The sequence below is a fragment of the Myotis lucifugus genome, unplaced genomic scaffold (assembly GCF_000147115.1).
Source record: "Myotis lucifugus unplaced genomic scaffold, Myoluc2.0 scaffold_109, whole genome shotgun sequence".
Taxonomy (NCBI): domain Eukaryota; kingdom Metazoa; phylum Chordata; class Mammalia; order Chiroptera; family Vespertilionidae; genus Myotis; species Myotis lucifugus.
Window position 1 is genome coordinate 1586035 of NW_005871157.1, and position 22140 is coordinate 1608174.

Here is a 22140-nt window from a genome sequence, read left to right on the forward strand (position 1 = left end):
CTACCATTAATGTAGTCAGTTGTTCTGGTAGTTTTTATCAATAATAATAATAGAGTATTTTCTTTTTTCTTCTGAAAGCACTATAGTATTTCATTTTATTCTTTGTTTTGGATTCAGTTCTCAACTTGAATTTCTGCATATCTTGCTTTCTGGTTCCACTCTGCTCTCTCTTCCCACCTTTCCTAGTTAATTCCTATTTATTTTAATTTAAGAATTACACCCTCTGAAAACGTTTACCAGATTACTGATTCCTTTGGGCTTTTCAATTGTCATTTCTTTTTGTTTACATCTCATAGAACTTATTTATCCTATTCTAACTACTAATGAGTCCATTGGAAAAAATCACAAAAAGGCTCTTTGAGGTCTGGGAAATGTCTTTTTATCACCATCTGTATTATAGAGTATTTCACAGAGAAGGTTTAGTAAAATTCTTAAAACATAAAACCCAGTGTGATGGGTTGATAATTATTTTACTGATGAGTAAACTAAAGCTAACAGAAGTTTAGACCAAAGATAAGATTAGAAACCAGTTGTTTTGATTCATAATCTTATTTTCTCCCCAGTTGATATAGAAACATGAAGAAAGAATGTTTTATTAATGTTAGTTTTACTCACATCATGTAATTAAATTTATTTTAAAGAACTGAAATTGCAAACTAAAACACAAAAGCCGTCTTTTGTTCAGATAAGTTATATGTGGAGGATACATACTAGTAAACTAGCCATAAGAATTTGTAATTTACCTAATTAATGTCTTTACCTTTTAGGCAACTAGCACAATGTAAGCTTTTTATTGGAAACCTATACCTGACTTTTAATGGTTATTTCTTTGACACTTAATACTTTGAATTCCTTTTAGCTTCAATTATGTTAAAATTTTAAGTTAAATATTTTCCCACTTAATATGAAGCTAGTAATTCACAAATGAGTAAATCCAAATTAGAAGATTGTCACTAGTAATAGAAACATGCAAATTTAAGAACAATAGGATATAATTTTATGCCAGTAAGATTGGAACAATTTTTAAAGTTCAGTGATATCATGCACTACTGGAGTATAAATTGAGAGTAATTTGGCACTATCTAGAGTACAGATTCCCAGCTATTGCATTTTTGCACATGGTGTTCCATAATTATATGACAGGTATGCTCTTAATATACTGATGTTAGAGTGGCCAGGCAAGACCAAGGGAAATTATTAGCTATAGAGCTGGTTGCCTCCAGCCACTGGTTACTTTATTTATTCTAGTGTGTTACATAATTATTATTTTCTTTTTTTAAAAAAATATTTTATTGATTTTTTACAGAGAGAAAGAGAGAGGGATAGAGAGTTAGAAACATCGATCAGCTGCCTCCTGCACACTCCCTACTGGGGATGTGCCTGCAACCAAGGTACATGCCCTTGACCGGAATCGAACCTGGGACCCTTGAGTCTGCAGGCTGACGCTCTATCAACTGAGCCAAACCGGTTAGGGCTAATTATCATTTTCTTATACGCCCTTTAATAACTTTAAGTTAGGATTCTTCGTTGCAAACATCAGAATACACTCTACAAATTAAATAGAATATGAATTTATTTTATTATTTTTAAAATTCTTTATTATTTAAAGTATTACAAATGTCTTCCTTTCTCCCCATTGACCTTTCCCTGGCCCCTCCCACCCCCCAGCACATGCCCTCACCCCCCTAGTGTCTGTGTCCATTGGTTATGCTTATATGCATGCATACAACTTCTTTTGTTGATGTCTTACCTGCTTCCCTCCCTTCCCCTCCACTGCCTTCCCTCTGAGGCTTGACAGTCTGTTTGATACCTCTCTGTCTCTGGATCTATTTTTGTTCATCAGTTTATGTTGTTCATTATATTGCACAACTGAGTGAGATCATGTGGTATTATCTTTCTTCGACTGACTTCGCTTAGCATAATGCTCTCCATGTCCATCCATGCTATTGCTTATGGTTAAGAGGTCTTTCTTTTTTACAGCAGCGCATATTCCATTGTGAAGATGTAGCACAGTTTTTTAATCCACTCATCTTCTGATGGGCACTTAGGCTGTTTCCAAATCTTAGCTATTACAAATTGTGCTGCTCTGAACAAAGGGGTGCATATATCCTTTCTGATTGGTGTTTCTTATTTCTTGGGATATATTCCTAGAAGTGGGATTACTGGGTCAAATGGGAGTTGCATTTTTAATTTTTTGAGGAAACGCCATACTGTTTTCCACAGTGGCTGCACCAGTCTGCATTCCCACCAGCAGTGCACAAGGATTCCTTTTTCTCCACATCCTCGCCAGCACTTGTCGCTTGTTGATGGTAACCATTCTGACAGGTGTGAGATGGTACCTCATTGTCGTTTTGATTTGTATCTCTCGGATGATTAGTGACTTTGAGCATGTTTTCATATGTCTCTTGGCTTTCTGTATGTCCTCTTTCAAAAAGTGTCTATTTAGGTCCTTTGCCCATTTTTTGATTGGATTGTTTATCTTCCTTTTGTTAAGATGTATGAGTTCCCTATAGATTAAACCCTTATCGGATATAACATTGGCAAATACGTTCTCCCATGCAGTGGGCTCTCTTGTTGTTTTGTTGATGGTTTCTTTTGCTGTGCAGAAGCTTTTCATTTTGATGTAGTCCCATTTGTTTATTTTTCCTTAGTTTTCATTGTCCTAGGAGCTGTATTGGTAAAGATATTGCTACAACATATGTCTGATATTTTGCTGCCTCTGGATTCTTCTAAGATTTTTATGGTTTCCCATCTTACGTTTAACCCTTTTTGGTCCAACCTCAAGGCTGACTCAGACCAGGCGTAACAGCCGTGGGCAAACTGATCCGACCCGTTTGAAATGAATAAAACTAAAAAAAAAAAAAAAGACCGTACCCTTTTATGTAATGATGTTTACTTTGAATTTATATTAGTTCACACAAACACTCCATCCATGCTTTTGTTCCGGCCCTCCGGTCCAGTTTAAGAACCCATTGTGGCCCTCGAGTCAAAAAGTTTGCCCACTCCTGCGCTAGGAGCAGGTCCAACGCCGAGCAATAAGAAATTTAAAAAGTTCAACATTCAATCCCGTCAATTAATTTGGACCAGACTGTTTGAATTCCAAAAATAACATTGGACCGCAAAGGGTTAAATCCTTTATCCATTTTGAGTTGATTTTTGTGTATGGTGTAAGTTGGTGGTCTAGTTTCATTTTTTTGCATGTATCCAATTTTCCCAAAACCATTTATTGAAGAGACTGTCTTGACTCCATTGTATGCTCTTGCCTCCTTTGTCAAATATTAATTAAGCACAATGGCTTGGGTCGATTTGTGGGTTCTCTGTTCTGTTCCATTGGTCTACAGTATATGTCTGTTCTTGTGCTAGTACCAGGCAGTTTTGAGAACAGTGGCTTTGTAATATAGCTTGATATCTGGTATTGTGATCCCTCCAACTTTGTTCTTCTTTCTCAGGATTGCTGCGGCTATTTGGGGTCTTTTTTGGTTCCATATGACATTTTGGAGAGTTTGTTCTTGTCTGTGAAATATGCCATTGGTATTTTAATGGGGATTGCATTGAATCTATGTATAGATTGCTTTTAGTAGTATGGACATTTTAATGATGTTGATTCTACCAATCCATGAACACGGTATAGAATATGAATTTATTAAAGAATATCAGATGTCTTACAGAATCTCCTGAAAGGTCAGAGAAACAGATTTTTTTTTAATAATTAAATCTTTATTGTTCAGATTATTACATTTGTTCCTCTTTTTTCCCCCCATAACTCCCCTCCTCCCAGTTCCCACCCCACCCTCCGCCCTCACTCCCCACCCACTGTCCTCATCCATAGGTGCATGATTTTTGTCCAGTCTCTTCCCGCCTCTCCCACACCCCTTTCCCCCCCAAGCATAGTCAGTCCATTCCCTTTCTATGTCCCTGATTCTATTATAATCACCAGTTCATTCTGTTCATCAGATTATTTATTCACTTGATTCTTAGATTCACTTGTTGATAGATGCATGTTTGTTGTTCATAATTTGTATCTTTACCTTTTTCTTCTTCTTCCTCTTCTTAAAGGATACCTTTCAGCATTTCATATAATACTGGTTTGGTGGTGATGAACTCCTTTAGCTTTTCCTTATCTGTGAAGCTCTTTATCTGACCTTCAATTCTGAATGATAGCTTTGCTGGATAAAGTAATCTTGGTTATAGGTTCTTGGTATTCATCACTTTGAATATTTCTTGCCACTCCCTTCTGGCCTGAAAAGTTTCTGTTGAGAAATCAGCTGACAGTCGTATGGATATTCCCTTGTAGGTAACTGAGTTTCTTTCTCTTGCTGCTTTTAAGATTCTCTCTTTGTCTTTTGCTCTTGGCATTTTAATTATGATGTGTCTTGGTGTGGTCCTCTTTGGATTCCTTTTGTTTGGGGTTCTCTGTGCTTTCTGGACTTGTAAATCTATTTCTTTCACCAAGTAGGGGAAGTTTTCTGCCATTATTTCTTCAAATAGGTTTTCAATATCTTGCTCTCTCTCATCTTCTGCCACCCCTATAATTCTGATGTTGGTACGCTTGTAGCTGTCCCAGAGACTCCTTACACTATCTTCGTATTTTCGGATTCTTTTTTCATTTTGCTTTTCCGGTTGGGTGTTTTTTGCTTCCTCGCATTTCAAATCTTTGACTTGATTCTTGCGCTCCTCTGGTCTGCTGTTGGGAGTCTGTATAATATTCTTTATTTCAGTCAGTGTATGCTTACTTTCTAGTTGGTCCTTTATCACACCATCGAGGGTCTCATTAGATTTCCTGTACATCTCATCAAGTTTATCGACAGACTCTAGAAGCCTCTTGAGAGACCTCAAAAGTGTGGTTTTGAATTCTATATCCAGTAGCCTGCTTTCCTCCGGTTCTGTCCTTTGTGGCCTGTTTCTTTGTCTTGGCATTTTTTTATGCTTCGCTGTGTCGATAGAGTGGCTTTCCATGTTAAGTGTCCCAATTACCTGAGGTAGACACTCTTGGTGCACCTCCTTGTGGTCTCTGTGCACAGTCTTGTTGTAGTCAAGCCTTGATTGTTGTAGGTAATTACTACTTGACCTCCAGGCCAACTGGGTGTGAGAATCAGCTGTGTTTGCAGTGGGAGAACTTCTGTCCTCTAGGGAGGTGCTAATCTAGCCTTTGCCTGAGGCTATCCGGCAAATGGCTCTGTGCAGGGCTTGGCGGGGCGGGTCCCACGGGATCAACAGGGCAGAGGAGGGAGCAGTTATGGCTGCTCTCAGTCCGTCCCCAGTGGCTCTGCCTCTCTGTCCCAGCAACCGCTGCAAACCTCGGAGGGACCGAAGCCAGACAGTCCCGCTTCTCCCGTTTGAGTCTGGGTCCCTAGAGACTCGCCCGGATCTGGAGCTCAGAATCTGAGGTTCCCTCCGGATTGAAACAGACAACCGCGCCCTCAGCCACCAGCCGGCGCTGTGCGCACTCCGCACCTTAGTATTTTACTTCAGCACTGCGCCTCCTCTGATTCTCGGTTCCTCCTAGTTGTAGAACTTCCACTCAGCCAGCCTTCCTGTGGTTCTTTTAGTTGTATTTTTGAAGTGGTTGTTCGAGGCAGCAAACTCCAGCGTTAACCTATGCCGCCATCTTGGTTTCTCCCCTTGCCGGTTTTCCGAGAAACAGATTGTACCAATGTTAATGTAGTCAAGAAAAATACTCAAATTACATTCCCAATCTGCTCATACAAGCAGTCTCACAACATTGGACAGTCACCACCATTGTCAATGTGGACACTGAACACAGTATACTATAGCTAGGATCTTGGTTACTTTTATCTCTAAAAGTTCTGACTTTGGCCAAAAACTGTCACTCTCATTTACATAATTCTACACAGTTTTTCTTTCCTTATGGTGCTCTCTTCTAAATTGAAGTCTTTTATGGATGCATCTGATTAGCAAAACCCATGTCTCATGTCTGCACGTAAACTGCAAGAGAAGTTGGAAAGGCCCAGCCAGCATGGCTGAGTGGTTGAATGTCGACCTATGATCCAGAAGGTCATTGGTTCGGTTCCCAGTCAGGGCACATGCCCAGGTTGCATGCTGATCTCCAATAGAGGGTGTGCAGAAGGCAGCCGATTAGTGATACACTCTTATCATTGATGTTTTTATTTCTCTCTTTCTCCCTTTCTCAAATCAGTAAAAATATATTTTTTAAAGAAGAGAAGTTAGAAAGTAGTTTTTCTAATACCTGTCTTAAAGAGGTAAGAGTTATAGTGGGGAAAAGGAGCAGCTGTATAGGAAGGGTGTTAAAAATATATTGGGCAGACACTAATATGCCAAACACAACATTCAATACAATTGAAAGACCAACTTATGCTATTATATAGCATCTCTTTTTCTGGTTAAATGGCATAAGGAAAAGCTAAATACATTAGAGAAAAGCTTTCATACATGGTCACATGTGTGATGTACATCCTTGTAGATCAGTGGTTCTCAACCTTCCTAATGCTGCAACCCTTTAATACAGTTCCTCATGCTGTGGTGACCCCCAATTTCATTGTTACAAATTGAACATAATTAAAGCATAGTGATTAATCACAAAAACAATATGTAATATGTGTTTTCCGATGGTCTTAGGCGACCCCTATGAAAGGGTGGTTCGACCCCCAAAGGGGTCGTGACCCACAGGTTGAGAACCGCTGTTGTAGATGATATACAATTATACTGTAGCATTGTTTATAATAGTTAAAAATAGGAAACTATCTCATTGACAGAAGAATGGTGAATAAATTGGAGTATATTTATAGTCTGGAATAGTGTATAACAGTGAAAATAAATGATTGAGAGATAAATCTGTCAACATGGACAAATCTTAGATGTAAATTGTTAAGCAAAACAAAAGTAAAAGTATACATAAAATAACTACTTTCCCAAAAGATTGCCTCTTAACCTACAAATAAGTCATAATATTAATAGACTAAATTAACCATAAATATAATTAATAATAACTAGAGGATTAGTAGCCATAAACAGGGAATAAGCTCAGTCTATGGCAAGTTTGTATTAGAGGTCCTAGAAAGTCTCTGGAACATAAAAGGTTAAAAGCACAAAAGATCTGAATTCTGCTATATTTGTGTATTAGTTATCTATTGTTGCTTAGCAAATTACCACAAACTTAGCACTTTAAAACAATATGTTTACTATCTCATAGTTTCAGTGGGTCAGAAGTCTGGCATGGCTTAACAGGGTCCTCTGCTTAGGGTCTCACAAGATTATAATCAAAAGTTAGGCCTGGTTTCTCATTAGAGGTTTGACTGGGGAGGGATTTTTCCAGTTTTCCTGAGGTTGTTGGCAGAATTTATATTCTTGCAGTTCTAGCAAAATGGGTGATACATTTATTCTTATATTATTACATATAAATAATCATGTATATCCCATCCGTTTGGCACATTCCATTGCTTGGAAACAAATCAGAGGCTCTGCCTATACTCAAGGAGGGAGGAGGATTATACAAATATATAATACCAGGAGGTGAGGATCATGGGGTCACCTTAAAGTCTCTTTGCCATTTAAAATTTTTATTTCATTATTTTACTCTGCACTATCTTCTTTATCCCCCCACTCCCCTCCCTACCGATGGTTAAAAACTCCCAATATGATTTGTGGTCCTTTTTTTCTTGTAGTGGGCTTAAAATTGAATTCAGTGGATCCTACAATGAGCATTGATCTTAAATACTTGGGAGTACAGCTACCTTTGGCTCCAGCCACTAGCTTTCCTTTCTGGAACCTTACAGGAACCAACCCTGCTTCTCCTGGTGAGTGCATCACATTTATGAAGTCAAACAAATTTGTGAATATAAATGAAAAGCTACCTTTGTTAGAGACAAAGTACGTTTCGGATAGTTTAGGATAGATCTTTTATCTAGTGGCATAGTCTTAATGATTTATAAATTTCAGATAAAGCCTTAATAATTAATTAGATATTAAATATTGATTTACTAGGATTTTTCATCTCTTTTACTTTTTCTTTTATAGATGCTGGATTTCCCTTTGTATCTAGAACAGGAAAGACCAATGACTTCACCAAGATAAAGGGATGGAGGGGAAAGTTTCATGGAGCTTCTGCATCTAGGAATGAAGGTAATCAGTTTTTAAAAAAAAAAATATTTTATTGATTTTTTTACAGAGAGGAAGGGAGAGGGATAGAGAGTTAGAAACATCGATGAGAGAGAAACATTGATCAGCTGCCTCCTGCACGCCCCCTACTGGGAATGTGCCCGCAACCAAGGTACATGCCCTTGACTGGAATCGAACCTGGGACCCTTCAGTCTTCAGGTCGACGCTCTATCCACTGAGCCAAACCGGTTAAGGCGGTAATCAGCTTTTTAAAAAATTACAAATATGTTCTGAAATATGCAACCACAGCCTTTGTTAAAAGTAAGTCTTGGTTGTTTTTCTTCATCTCTTTTCATGCTTTAAAATAAACTGGAAATAATTGTCTTGCTGATACTTGTTTATTCTCCTTGTTCCCATGGCTCTGGTCCTGGGGATCAGTCCCTAACCACATCAGGCTTAAATAATTCTTGCAGCCTTTTAAAACTGCTCTTTATTTCTGTTGTTCCTGGAGTTATAAAAAGCATCATTCTCGAGCATTATTTCAGAACTGTATACTTCAGAGTGTATAGTGATTCCTAATAGCATTATACTTCAAAGTAAACTTTTAATCCAAACATTTTGAGTGTATCCCTATTGATTTTCTTTTCCCAATTCACTTGTTGGCAGTTTACACTCTAACCAGATAAATTTATTTGTTCAAAATAGTTTTTCTCATCTTTGAATCTTTTTATAGTGCTATAATAGTGCTCTCTACTAAACTTGCTTTTTCATTCTTTAAAAAGTCAATTTTTGGCCCTAATCGGTTTGGCTCGGTGGATAAAGCATTGACCTGCGGACTAAAGGGTCCCAGGTTCAATTCCAGTCAAGGGCATGTACCTTGGTTGGTCAAGGGCATGTACCTTGGTTGCGGGCACATTCCCAGTAGGGGGTGTGCAGGAGGCAGCTGATCTATGTTTCCTTCTCATCAATGTTTCTAACTCTCTATCCCTCTTCCATCCTCTCTAAGAAATCAATAAAATATATATTTTTTTAAAAAAATTCAATTTTTACTCTTTTTTTGGGTGGGATTCATTCTCACTCAAGGCTATATTTTCCATTGATGTTTTAGAGAGAATGTTGCGGGGTGGGGGGGAGAGAGAGAGAAGCATCTACATGAGAGAGACATATTGATTAGTTGCTTCCCGCATGCAGCCCGACTGGGGTTGGGGATCAAACCCTCAACACAGCTGCGAGCCCTTGACCAGGAATTAAACCAGCTACTCTTCGGTACTTGGGCTGATGCTCTAACCTTTAAGCCACACCGTCTGGGGCTATTCCTTTTTTTGAGCCTTCTTCCTTTGTATATTTTTTTTTATAAGGAAAGATTCTGTTTTTTAAAAAAATACATTTTTACTGATTTCAGAGAGGAAGGGAGAGGGAGATAAAAGAGAGATAGAAACATCAACGATGAGAGAGAATCAGTGATCGGCTGCCTCTTGCACGCTCCACACTGGGGATTGAGCTTGTAACCTGGGCATGTGTCCTGACCCAGAATTGAACTGTGACCTCCTGATTCATAGGTCGAACACTCAACCACTGACCCATGCCAGCCGGGCTGTATTTTCTTTTTTTAATCCTCACTTGAGGATATTTTTTCCATTGATTTTTAGAGAGGAGGAGGTGTGGGGTGGAGAGAAACATCGATGTGAGGGAGACATCGATTGGTTGCCTTCTGCACACACCTCAACCAGGGCTGGGGATCAAACCTGAAACCCAGGTACATGCTCTTGACTGGAATCGAACTGGTGACCTTTCAGTGCTCAGTCTGACAGTCTAACCACTGAGCTACGTTAGCTAGGGCTTCCCTTGCAATTTATATCATAGTCCAGGTACTGCAATCTCTTTAATAATCTCTTGGCATTCTGTTGAGGTGTGATTTAAGTATATATATTTTTTTGCCCTTAATTTTTTATTTAAGTATGGTTTCTATACTAAGGTCATAAATTGAAAGTTTGTAAACTCGTATCTTAGTGCTAATTATTACTATTGTTAGCACTTCTCAAAAATGCTAAATAGTGCTCGCTTCCATTTGGTGGCAGCACATATACTAAAATTGGAATGATACAGAGAAGATTAGCATGGTCCCTGTGCAAAGGATGACACACAGATTCATGAAGTGTTCCATATTTTTAAAAAATTAATGCTAAATATATGAATTGAAATAATTTTAGAGATTTGATTTTAATATAATTAGTGTGTGACATTTAATCTCTTTACTTGGTTTTGTATTATATCTTTTTCTTCTGAGGAGGGACTCCTGGCCTTTCTTTGTGTATTTTTTTAGAGATCTAAAGATCTGTTCTAGATTTCTTCAAGTTTCTCTGTCTTCTTATTTCTAGGTGGAATTTCAGAAGGTCCACTGAAAAACCGTTCTGCTTTCTGCAGTGATAAGCTGGATGAATACTTGGAAAACGAAGGCAAGCTGATGGAAACAAGCATGGGTTTCTCTTCTAATGCTCCCACATCTCCTGTCGTATACCAGCTTCCCACTAAGAGTACTAGCTATGTACGAACACTTGATAGTGTACTAAAGAAGCAATCAACCATTTCCCCTTCTACCTCTTATTCTATAAAGCCTCATTCTGTACCCCCTGCATCTCGAAAGGCAAAGTCTCAAAACAAACAGGCAACTTACAGTGGCCGAAGTAAATCATCTTATAAATCTATTTTGCCATACCCTGTTTCACTAAAGCAGAAGAACACTCATACTGTTCCAGGAGATAAGGTTACCAAGAATTCTTCAGGCACCGTCTCAGAAAATCAGGTGAATAACTTCGTTGTGCCAACTTTAGATGAAAATACATTCCCAAAGCAAATTAATTTGCGGCAGACACACCACCAGCAGCAGCAGCAACAGGGAACTCGCCCTCCAGGCTTGTCTAAGTCTCAAGTGAAGCTAATGGACCTGGAAGACTGTGCACTTTGGGAAGGAAAACCAAGGACCTATATCACTGAAGAGCGAGCAGATGTATCTTTAACAACTCTGCTTACGGCTCAAGTAAGTTATCTGTTGTTTTCCAGAAGCATATTCTTGGCTATAAAAAATTAGGTTAATAAGGGGAATGGGGTTTTTTAGCAGGAGGATTGGACATTTAGTTAGTTTAGTGACAATTAAGGAGGTGTCTTCCACTTTTGTTCTTCATCAACTAGATAACTATGTGTAGATCCCTTTTGTTGCAGAGGGAAACAGTATGTTTGTGTTTTTGAATAATACTCCTTTTCTGTATAAAGGCAGCGGGCCATTCTGAAAGTCTCTAATTTTATTCTCCAGTGTGTGGGCAAGTATTTTTGCTGATCTTGTTAAAATAGCTTTGAAAATTCTGCTTAAAAGGTACTAAATCCCCCCCAAGTCCAAAAATTTTATAAACCTATGCAGAAAAAGCTTTTGTCTTAAAAAACATATATGTTTTATTCCTCATTTGAGGATATTTTCTTAAAAATATATTTTATTGATTTTTTACAGAGAGGAAGGGAGAGGGATAGAGAGTTAGAAACATCGATGAGAGAGAAACACCGATCAGCTGCCTCCTGCACACTTCCCACTGGGAATGTGCCCGCAACCAAGGTACATGCCCCTGACCGAATTGAACCTGGGACCCTTGAGTCCGCAGGCCGACGCTCTATCCACTGAGCCAAACCGGTTAGGGCGAGGATATGTTTGCTTTTTTGTTTTTTTAAATATATTTTATTGATTTTTTACAGAGAGGAAGGGAGAGAGATAGTTAGAAACATCGATGAGAGAGAAACATCGATCAGCTGCCTCCTGCACATCTCCCACTGGGGATGTGCCCGCAACCCAGGTATATGCCCTTGACCGGAATCGAACCTGGGACCTTTCAGTCTGCAGGCCGACGCTCTATCCTCTGAGCCAAACCGGTTTCGGCTAGGATATGTTTTTTATTGATTTTAGAAACAGAGGAAGGGGGGCGGGGAGAGAGAGAAACATTGATCGGTTACCTCCTGTATGTGCGCCGACTAGGGATCAAACCTGAAGCCTGGGTATGTGCTCTGATCGGGAATCAAAACCATAATCCTTTGGTGCATGGGATGACGCTCCAACCAACTGAACCACACCAGCCCGGGCTAAAATTTTATATTAAGAATTTTCATTTGTTATTGCTTCACCTATCTTAGCTTCTATTAATGTAAAATGACCCAACAAAATGAAGATAATTTTCTTGTCATGAAATTTCTGTATCTTCCATTTTTAAATTCTGTGACTATTCTAGAGTTGAAGATATTAGATGTTGGAACTAAATAGAGAAAGTGTCCTTTATTATTAATCATTTCTAAAGACTTTTATGCATGTATGTTGTTATTCCTTTTTTATGAATTACCATAGATTAGGGGTCCACAAACTTTCTATAAAAAAGACAGTAAATATTTTAGGTTTTGTGGGCCATGCACTCTGTTGCAGTTTCTCAACCCTGCTGTTGTAATGCCATGGACATTATTTAAATGAATAAGTCTGGTTGTGTTCCAATGAAACTTTATTTATGAAACAAGCTGGATTTGGTCCTTGTGCCTTATGTTGTCAACCTCTGACCTACAACATTATGTGTGATTTCTATTGAGGATAACTTCATCTTTGTTGATATTTTGGCTCATAATTAATTAAAATATTCTCTTGCTTGCCTGAGCTATGCATTAGAATGGGAGATTGCTCTGAGTTCTGTTAAATTCATGTTCTGTCATTTGAATCTGCCCTAATCTTGTGCTCGTAGTACTGAGTGCTCAGAGACAGAGAAGAAGGCAGACCAACATATGACTGTAGGTTGGTGGTGGTCTTGGGGGATGATTTAGTAGATTTACAATTTTCTGCTTTTACTTTAGGCATCTCTCAAAACTAAACCCATCCACACAATCATAAGGAAGCGGGCACCTCCTTGCAACAATGACTTCTGTCGATTGGGTTGCATATGTTCCAGTCTAGCTTTGGAGAAGCGCCAGCCTGCTCACTGCCGCCGACCAGACTGCATGTTTGGCTGCACTTGTTTGAAAAGAAAAGTTGTACTTGTAAAAGGGGGATCCAAAACTAAGCATTTCCAGAGGAAGACTGCTCATCGTGATGCAGTATGTTATGATACTTTGGGAGACGAGCAAAGGGAAGAAGTGGAGGGAGTCAAGGAGGAGGAAGAACAATTGAAAGAGAAAAAGAAGAGAAAGAAGCTGGAATACAGTGAGTAGTAAGACTTAAAACACTATAGTTTATTTTTTTAGAAAAGTGTGGTTATTTGAAAACCTATTTCAAGCAGTATTAGTATTTCTTTTTTTTTATATGAGATGCCTAGATTTTATTTATTTATTTTTTAAGTATATTTTATTGATTTTTTACAGAGAGGAAGGGAGAGGGCGAGGGATAGAGAGTTAGAAACATCGATGAGAGAGAAACATCAATCAGCTGACTCCTGCACGCCCCCCAATGGGGATGTGCCCGCAACCAAGGTACATGCCCTTGACCGGAATCGAACCTGGCACCCTTCAGTCCACGGGCCAACGCTCTATCCACTGAGCCAAACTGGTGTGGGCAGTATTTCTTACTTTAATACTGATCTATGATCTAATAAGAATTTTGAGAGCCCTAACTGGTTTGGCTCAGTGAATAGAGCGTCAGCCTGCGGACTGAAGGATCCCGGGTTTGATTCCTGTCAAGGGCATGTACCTTGGTTGTGGGCACAGCCCCAGTGGGGGGAGTGCAGGAGGCAGCTGATTGATATTTCTCTCTCATCGATGTTTCTAACTCTCTATCCCTCTCCCTTCCTCTCTGTAAAAAAATCAATAAAATATATTAAAAATATTTTTTTTGAGAAATTCTTACCATCCTTAAATGCTCTTTCTGTATGGCATTGTGTGCTACAATGACAATTTTCTTTTGAAGATGACTTTTTTGTGTGCTAAATTTGAAATTTGAATCATTCTTTTATGTGGACTCCCAGAATGCCTTTGACACTTTATTTTTCTGTGTCTTTTTCTGAGAACCTCAACCCCAGTGTTTTTTTAATATACAGATGATCAGTACAATTTATTATATTCTCTCCCTCAGCTTTATTTAGGTTTAATCTATATTAATAAGAGGGTAATATGCTAATTAGAGCCGACATCTTCCAGAGGTCCTTCCGGACAAAGCCACAGTGGCTGCAAGGGCCGAAGGCAGGCAGCCGCAGCCGCGCTGTGAGGACTAAGGGCAGGCAGCCATGGCGGCGGCTGCAAGGCCCGGGGCTCAGGCTTTGCAGCCATGGCAGCTGGCTGTGGTGGTAGCAGTGGGATAATGGGGGCGGCGCCTTCCCCTGATCGGCCTGGTCGCCTCCCGCAGAGGGAGACCAGAGGCAACAGCAGTGAGGGGGTGATAGGGGTGGTGCCTTCCCCTGATTGGCCAGTCGCCTCCCGCAGAGGGAGGCCAGACTGCGGTTTAGGCCCTCTTCCCATGAGAATCGGGCCTAAGCCATCAGTAGGACATCCCCTGAGGGCTCCCGGACTGTGAGAGGGGGCAGGCCGGGGTGAGGAGACACCCCCTTCCCCCCCAGTGCATGAATTTTCGTGCACCGGGCCTCTTGTTGACAAATAAAATCGTACGTAAAGTGTACAACATGATGATTTGGCATATGTATACATTGTGAAATAACCATAATCAAGTTAACTAATACATTTTATTTTCTAAAAGAAGAAATTTGCAACAAGACTTTCCAGTCGTGGTTTGAGGCATGAACCAGGAGATTGGAGATTTGGGAATAGAGTGGGCATAACTAACTTGAGCGTTGTTACACTCTTTTAAAAGCTTATTCCTTTTTGATAAACTATCATGTAGATGAAGTTACATATTTCATTCTTGATTTTTCCTTTCTACTATATAATTTTATTTTGTTTAAATTTGAAAAAAGAAATTTTATATAATTTAAAAGTTTCTTTTAAATTAGTTGATTAGGGGATTAATATTCCTTTATTGGCAGTTTATATTTACATTTGCTACTGCTTGCCATGTATTTGTTCCAATCAGAGTGGGTGGGTGATATTTCGATGTATGTTCTTTCCAGATTTTCTGTTAACCCACTTGTGTGCATACATATATATATATTTTAATAGAAATGGTACTACTGTATATGTAGTATCATAATTTTTAGAAAGTTAATATAATGAAATATTCTACTTTCCATATTAGCACGTGTAGATCTATGTTATAATTTTAATTTCATGTTATTACAGTCTTTTTTGTTGGACATTTAGCCTTTTTGGGCTTTCTTTATTATAGATAGTACAGTGATGAGCATCCATGTTCAGGATAAACTATTAAAAGTGGAATTCCTGAGACAGTGAGTGCACTTTAAACATTAATAGATGCTACTAGAGTTGTACCAATCACATATTTACCAATATTTAGATAGTGCCAATTCTATACTCTTAACATTGGATATTCAAATTGATAGACAGAAATTGATATCTTATGATTTTTTAAAAATTAATTTTTATTGATTTCAGAGAGGAAGGGAGAGGGAGAAAAGAGAGAGATAGAAACATCAATGATGAGAGAGAATTATTGATTAGCTGCCTCTTGCATGCCCCACACTGGGGATCCAGCCCGCAACCTGGGCATATGCCCTGACTGGGAATTGAACCCTGACCTCCTAGTTCAGAGGTTGATACTCAACCACAGAGCCACACCGGCTGAGCTCTTATTATGATTTTACTAGAGGCCCGGTGCACAAAAATTTGTGCACTCGGGGGGGGAGGGGGAGGGGTTCCTCAGCCCGGCCTGTGCCCTCTTGCAGTCTGGGACCTCTCGGGAGATAATGACCTGCTGGCTTAGGCCTGCTCCTGGGTGGCAGAGGGCAGGCCCAATCCCTAGGTGCAGCCCCTGGTTGGGCTCAGAGCAGGGCCGATTGGGGAGTTGGGGCGCCGCCCGCTGTCATGCACAGAGCAGGGCGGATCGGGAGGTTGCGATGCCACCTTCAGTCACGCTCAGGGTAGGGCCGATTGGGGGGTTGGGGCACCGCCCCCTGTCACACTCAAGGCAGGGTCGATTGGGGGGTTGGGGCACCGCCCCCTGTCACACTCAAGGCAGGGTCGATGGGGAGGTTGTGGCACCACCCCCTGTCACGCACAGAGCAGGGGCCATCAGGGGGTTGGGGCGCTGCCCCCTGTCACTCACAGAGCAGGGCCCATCAGGGGGGTTGGGGCTCCATACCCTGTCACGCACAGAGCAGGGCCGATCAGGGGGTTGGGGAGCTCCCCCCTGTCACGCACAGAGCAGGGCAGATCAGGAGGTTGGGGCGCCGCCACTGTCACACTCAGGGCAGGGCCGATGGGGAGGTTATGGCTCTACCCCGTCACACACAGAGCAGGGCCCGTGGCGGGGGGTTGGGACGCTGTACCGTCACACACAGAGCAGGGCCGATCAGGGGGTTGGGGCGCCTTCCCCTGTCATGAACAGAGCAGGGCGGATAGGGAGGTTGTGGCCCCGCCCCCTGTCACACACAGAGCCGCAGGGCGATCAGGGGGTTTGGGTGCTGCCCCCTGTCACGCTGATCCCGGTGCCGGGAGGCCTCTCGGCTCCGCTGATCCCGGTGCTGGGAGGCCTCGCTCCTCCGCTGATCCCGGTGCTGGGTGGCATATTACCCTTTTACTATATAGGATAGAGGCCTGGTGCATGGGTGGGGGCTGGCTGGTTTGCCCTGAAGGGTGTCCTGGATCAGGGTGGGGGTCCCCACTGGGGTGCCTGGCCAGTCTGGGTGAGGGGCTGAGGCTGTTTTCAGGCTGGCGGGTGACTGAAGCTCTCAACTGCTCCTTTCTTTTTTTTTTTTTTTTTTTTTTTTTTAAATATATTTTATTGATTTTTTACAGAGAGGAAGGGAGAGAGATAGAGAGCTAGAAACATCGATGTGCATGGGTGGGGGCTGGCTGGTTGCCTCCTGCACATCTCCCACTGGGGATGTGCCCGCAACCAAGGTACACGCCCTTGACCGGAATCGAACCTGGGACCTTTCAGTCCGCAGGCCGATGCTCTATCCACTGAGCCAAACCGGTTTCGGCTTTTTTTTTTTTTTTTTTTTTTTTTATTCTGGGCCAGCTTTAGCTCGGCTCCAGCTCTGAGGCCTCTGTTGCTGATAGGTATCTGGTTTGTTTGGGTTCTATAATCGAAACACAGTATCAGCTCCAGCTCTGAGATTCCGGCGGGCTGAAAGCAGGTTTCTGGGGTTTTGTTTAGCTTCTATATTTGTAACAATGTTTCAAACTGCAAGCTCAGAGGCCAGCAAGGCAGGCGGGGAACGTTGGTTTCCTCCGTCACTGAAGCAAGCAAGCCTCATGTTCGCTTCAAGCTGCCTGGCTGCCGACCGCCATCTTGGCTGGCAGTTAATTTGCATATCTTGCTGATTAGCCAATGGGAAGGGTAGCGGATGTACGCTAATTACCATGTTTCTCTTTTATTAGATAGGATATTTCTTCTGTAAATTGTCTTTTAAAAATCATTTATTTTTTATTTTTTCAGTTACAGTTGACATACAACAGTATATTAATTTTAGGTGTATAATATAGTGATTAGACATTTATGTAATTTACAAAGTGATCACCCCATTAAGTCTAGTACACACTTGACACCATATATCTATATATCTCTGTGACCGTTAGGACCGGATGACAGCTATGATGGGCACTGACGACCAGGGGGCTGACACTCAACTCAGGAGCGTCCCCCTGGTGGTCAGTGCGCTCCACAGCCAACCTCCTGTGGGGGGCCCCCCCCCCCTCGCCCACAGCTGGCTGGCCGGCCGGCCCCCATTGCCCCAATCTGGACTGGGTGAGATGGCCCAAATCTCCAGCCAGGCCGTTGTGCATGGCTGGAATCCGGCTGCCCGTCCTGATTGGGGTCGGGGTGGGGTGATTGGGGGCGGGGCCGGCCAGGTTGAGTTATTAGTGTCAAAGATCTTTGCAGGGTATATGCTCTTTTGCTGTTGGCTTTCAGCTGAGTTGAAGCTTCAAAGGCACTTTAGTGTCAGGGACACTTACAGCTTCCGTTTCTAAGCCTCTCCCTAGACAGGTAATGTGGTTTAGTTCCCTGCTGACAAACCCTCTAAAGAGAGGCTGTGGGGTGATATGATTGCCCTCTTTGGTAGTAAGCAGTGGAGCAAGAACGCAGGAAGATGGTGGTTGTGCTGGGAATCTCTCCTGGACACCTGACTGTATTGGGGTGGGGGGGGCTGATTGGGGATGCTGGGGATGGGGGGAGATGGTGGTTGTGCTGGGCACCTCTCCTGGGCACCTGACTGACGGTCCAGACCGTGAGCAGTTTTCCTCCAGATCTCTCATCATTCAGGTCACACTTCAGTGATTGGAGTGGGTGGGGGCCAATTGGGGGGGAGGGCTGGCAGTGGGGAGGGGCTCTGGTTGTTGGTTGGTTGGCTGGCTGGCCTCGCCCCTGATTGGGCCGGTTGGCGCCACAGTGCTTGTCATAGCCACTGGTCGTTCTGGTCATTCCACCATTTGGTTGCTTGGCTTTTATATATATATATATATATATATATATATACACATACATACACACTAGTGGCCCGGTGCATGAAATTCGTGCATGGGGTGGGGGTATCCCTCAGCCCAGCCTGTACCCTCTCCAATCTGGGACCCCTCGAAGGATGTCCTACTGCCGGTTTACAGGGATCAGGCCTAAACTGGCAGTCGGACATCCCTCTCACAATCCAGGACTGCTGGCTCCTAACCACTCACCTGCCTGCCTGCCTGCCTGATTGCCCCTAACCACTCTGCCTGCTGGCCTGCTTGCCCCCAAATGTGCCCCCGCCGGCCTGCTTGCTCCCACTTTCCCTCCCCACTGGCCTGCTCACCCCCAACTGCTCCCCTGCTGGCCTGCTCACTCCAAATTGGCCCCCCCCCTCGCTGTCCTGATAACCTCCAACTGATCCCCACTGATGGCCTGCTTGCCCCCAACTGGCCCCCTGCTGGTCTGCTTACCCCCAATGGCCCCGCGCCCCATCACCCTGATCACCCACAACTGCTGTCCCATTCTGGCCTGATCACCCACAACTGCCCTCCCCTCTTGGCCTCTAACCGCCTCTACCTCGGCCCCGCCACCATGGCTTTGTCCAGAAGAACGTCTGGAAGGTCTCCCCGTCTAATTAGCATATTACCCTTTTATTAGTATAGATAGAGGCCTGGAGCATGGGTGGGGGCTGGCTGGTTTGCCCTGAAGGGTGTCCCGGATCAGGGTGGGGGTCCCACTGGGGTGCCTGGCCAGCCTGGGTGAGGGGCTGATGGCTGTTTGCAGTCTGGCCAAGCCTCCCAGCGGGGACCCTCACCCCATGGGGGTGTGGCCAGCCTGGGTGAGGGGCTGAGGGCTGTTTTCAGGCTGCCCACAGCCCCTTCAGGGTGGGGGGGCGGTCCCGCTAGGGTGCCTGGCAAGCCTGGGTGAGGGGCTGAGGGCTGTTTTCAGGCTGCCCACAGCCCCTTCAGGGTGGGAGGGGGTCCCGCTGGGATGCCTGGCCAGCCTGGGTGAGGGGCTGATGGCCGTTTTCAGGCTGGCCATGCCCCCCGGCGACCCAAGCTCCCAGCCTCTCCTTTTTTTCTTTTCGTTTTTTTCAGCACCTCCTTGAGGGAGGCCAGGGCAGGCTGGAAGCAGGTATCTGGGATTTATTTATCTTCTATAATTAAAACTTTGTAGCCTTGAGCAGAGCCCAGGGCTGGCCAGGGCAGGCGGGAAGCTTGGCTTGCTCCATCGCCGGGGGGCAACCCAAGCCTCCTGCTCGCTCCAGCTCCATGGCCGCCGCCATCTTAGTTGGGTTAATTTGCATACTTGCTCCTGAATGGCTGGTGGGTATAGCGGAGTGATGGTTAATTTGCATGTTTCTCTTTTATTAGTGTAGATTACATTCCCTATGCTGTACTTTATCTCTGTGACTGTTTTATAACTGCCAATTTGTGCTTCTTAATTCCCCTTTTTCCCTCCCCCCCCCCCCAATCCCTTCCCATCTGGCAACCATCAATTTGTTCTCTGTAGGTTTATTCCTTTTTTGTCTGTTTGCTTTTTCAATTCCACATATAAGTGAAATCATATGGTATTTGTCTTTGACTTATTTCTGTTAGCAAAATACCCTCTAGGTCCATCCATGTTGTCGCTAATGGGAGATTATATTCTGTGTTATGGCTGAGTAATATACCATACCACCTCTTCTTTATCCAGTATTCAGTCAGTGAACACTTAGGTTGCTTCTATATATTGGTTATTGTAAGTAATGCTTTAATGAACATAGGGATACATACAACTTTTTTAATTGGTGTTTTGGATTTCTTTGGATAAATACCCAGAATTGGGGTTGCTGGGTCATATGGTAGTTCTATTTTTATTTTTAATTTTTTGAGGAACCTCCACACTGTTTTACATAGTGGTTGCACCAATTTGTAATCCCACCAACAGTGCACAAGGTTTCCCTTTTTGCCATATCTTGCCAACATTCAGTTGTTGATTTATTGATGATACATTCTGACAGGTGTGAGGTGCTATCTATTTGTGGTTTTAACTTTTATATCCCTGAATAATTAGATATTGAGCATCTTTTCCTATGTCTGTTGCCCATTTGTAGGTCCTCTTTGGAGAAAGGTCTATTAGGGTCATAGGTCCATTTTTAAGTTGCATTATTATTGTTATTATTTTTGTGTGTGTTTAGTTGTATGAGTTCCTTAGATATTTTGGAATTGTGAATGAGTTAGTATTCTTAATTTCTCTTTCTGGTGGTTTGTTATCCTATATAATAAAAGGCTAATATGCAAGTCAACCGAATGGCAGAATGACCGGTTGCTATGACATGCACTGATCACCAGGGGGAAGATGCTCAACACAGGAGCTGCCCCCTGGTGGACAGTGCACTCCCACAGGGGGAGCGCTGCTCAGCCAGAAGCTGGCTCACAGCTGGTAAGTGCAGCGGCAGTGGCAGGAGCCTCTCCCGCCTCCGTTGCAGCGATAAGGATTTCCGAATGCCAGCTTAGGCCTGCTCCCTGTAGAGAGTGGGCCTAAGCTGTCAGTTGGACATCCCCCGAGGGCTCCTGGACTGCGAGAGGGTGCAGGCAGGGCTGAGGGCCCTCCCTGAGTGTACAAATTTCATGCACTGGGCCTCTAGTTGGTATATAACAACTAATTGATCAAATGTAACCACACAGTGTGGTCTGATCACAAAATCCTAACTGGGCATGTCATAGTGGGCAGTCACGTCCTACTAGGCCTATAGCTTTCTTAGCAAAGATGAGTTTTTAAGTGAACTTTATCCATTGTTCTTATGCACCTAGGATAACATATATTTGAAAAGTCAAGATTGTTTTTCTTTTCATACCCCTCAAAGGCACAACTACCAGCACCAGAGTATACACCACCAGATCATAGAAGCCCTCATTATTACCTTGTTTGCTGCCTACCATCTCTATGTGCTGTAAATGATATTAACAATCCTGTATCCACCAATGTAAATGAAGTATGTGTTTCTCCATTTTGCATCTTATCCATTCCTGGAGAATTCCCTGTCGTGCTTTCTCCCACCTACTTAATCTACTAGCATTGGATTTCATTCATGTTCCTTAAGTCTTCTCCTTTGATTCTAATGTTTAAAGTAAGCTGCAAACTGTCATTCTCTAGAGCAGTGGTTCTCAACCTTGGCTGCACATTAGAATCACCTGGGAATCTTTAAAATCCTGACTTCTGGGCCTCATCCTCCGGAAATTCTGTTTCTTTGTTACTAATGTTGTGGCCCCACCCCATAACAAAGAAAGAGAATTTCCAGAGGATGAGGCCCAGAAATCAGGATTTTAAAAAGATTCCCAGGTGATTCTAATGTGCAGCCAAGGTTGAGAACCGCTGCTCTAGAGCTTTTGAGAGCTTACTGTCAGTATATGTTACCAGTTTGGCTCAAATAAACTTATAAAAATTCTCTATATATTTGAATGTTGCTCATGTGGACAAAGTCATTTGAAATGGGTTGGTTTTCTTCTGTTGAGTTTTAGGAGTTCTCTGTGTATTCTGGAATTTCATCCTTTATC

At 42.7% G+C, this 22140-nt stretch overlaps 1 protein-coding gene and 1 pseudogene across 9 annotated transcripts in view; both read left to right on the plus strand.

Annotated features, from left to right (window-relative positions):
• Positions 1-22140, plus strand: part of MGA (MGA, MAX dimerization protein) — a 100324-nt gene that overhangs the window by 30455 nt on the left and 47729 nt on the right. For all 9 annotated transcript variants that reach the window (XM_014459459.2, XM_023757493.1, XM_023757495.1 and 6 more), the window contains 4 exons: positions 7644-7775; positions 7996-8100; positions 10455-11113; positions 12949-13294. In XM_014459459.2, coding sequence (XP_014314945.1) covers positions 7644-7775; positions 7996-8100; positions 10455-11113; positions 12949-13294 — 1242 coding nt within the window. The remainder of the gene's footprint in view (positions 1-7643; positions 7776-7995; positions 8101-10454; positions 11114-12948; positions 13295-22140) is intronic.
• On the plus strand, positions 10148-10246 carry LOC111826900 (annotated as a pseudogene).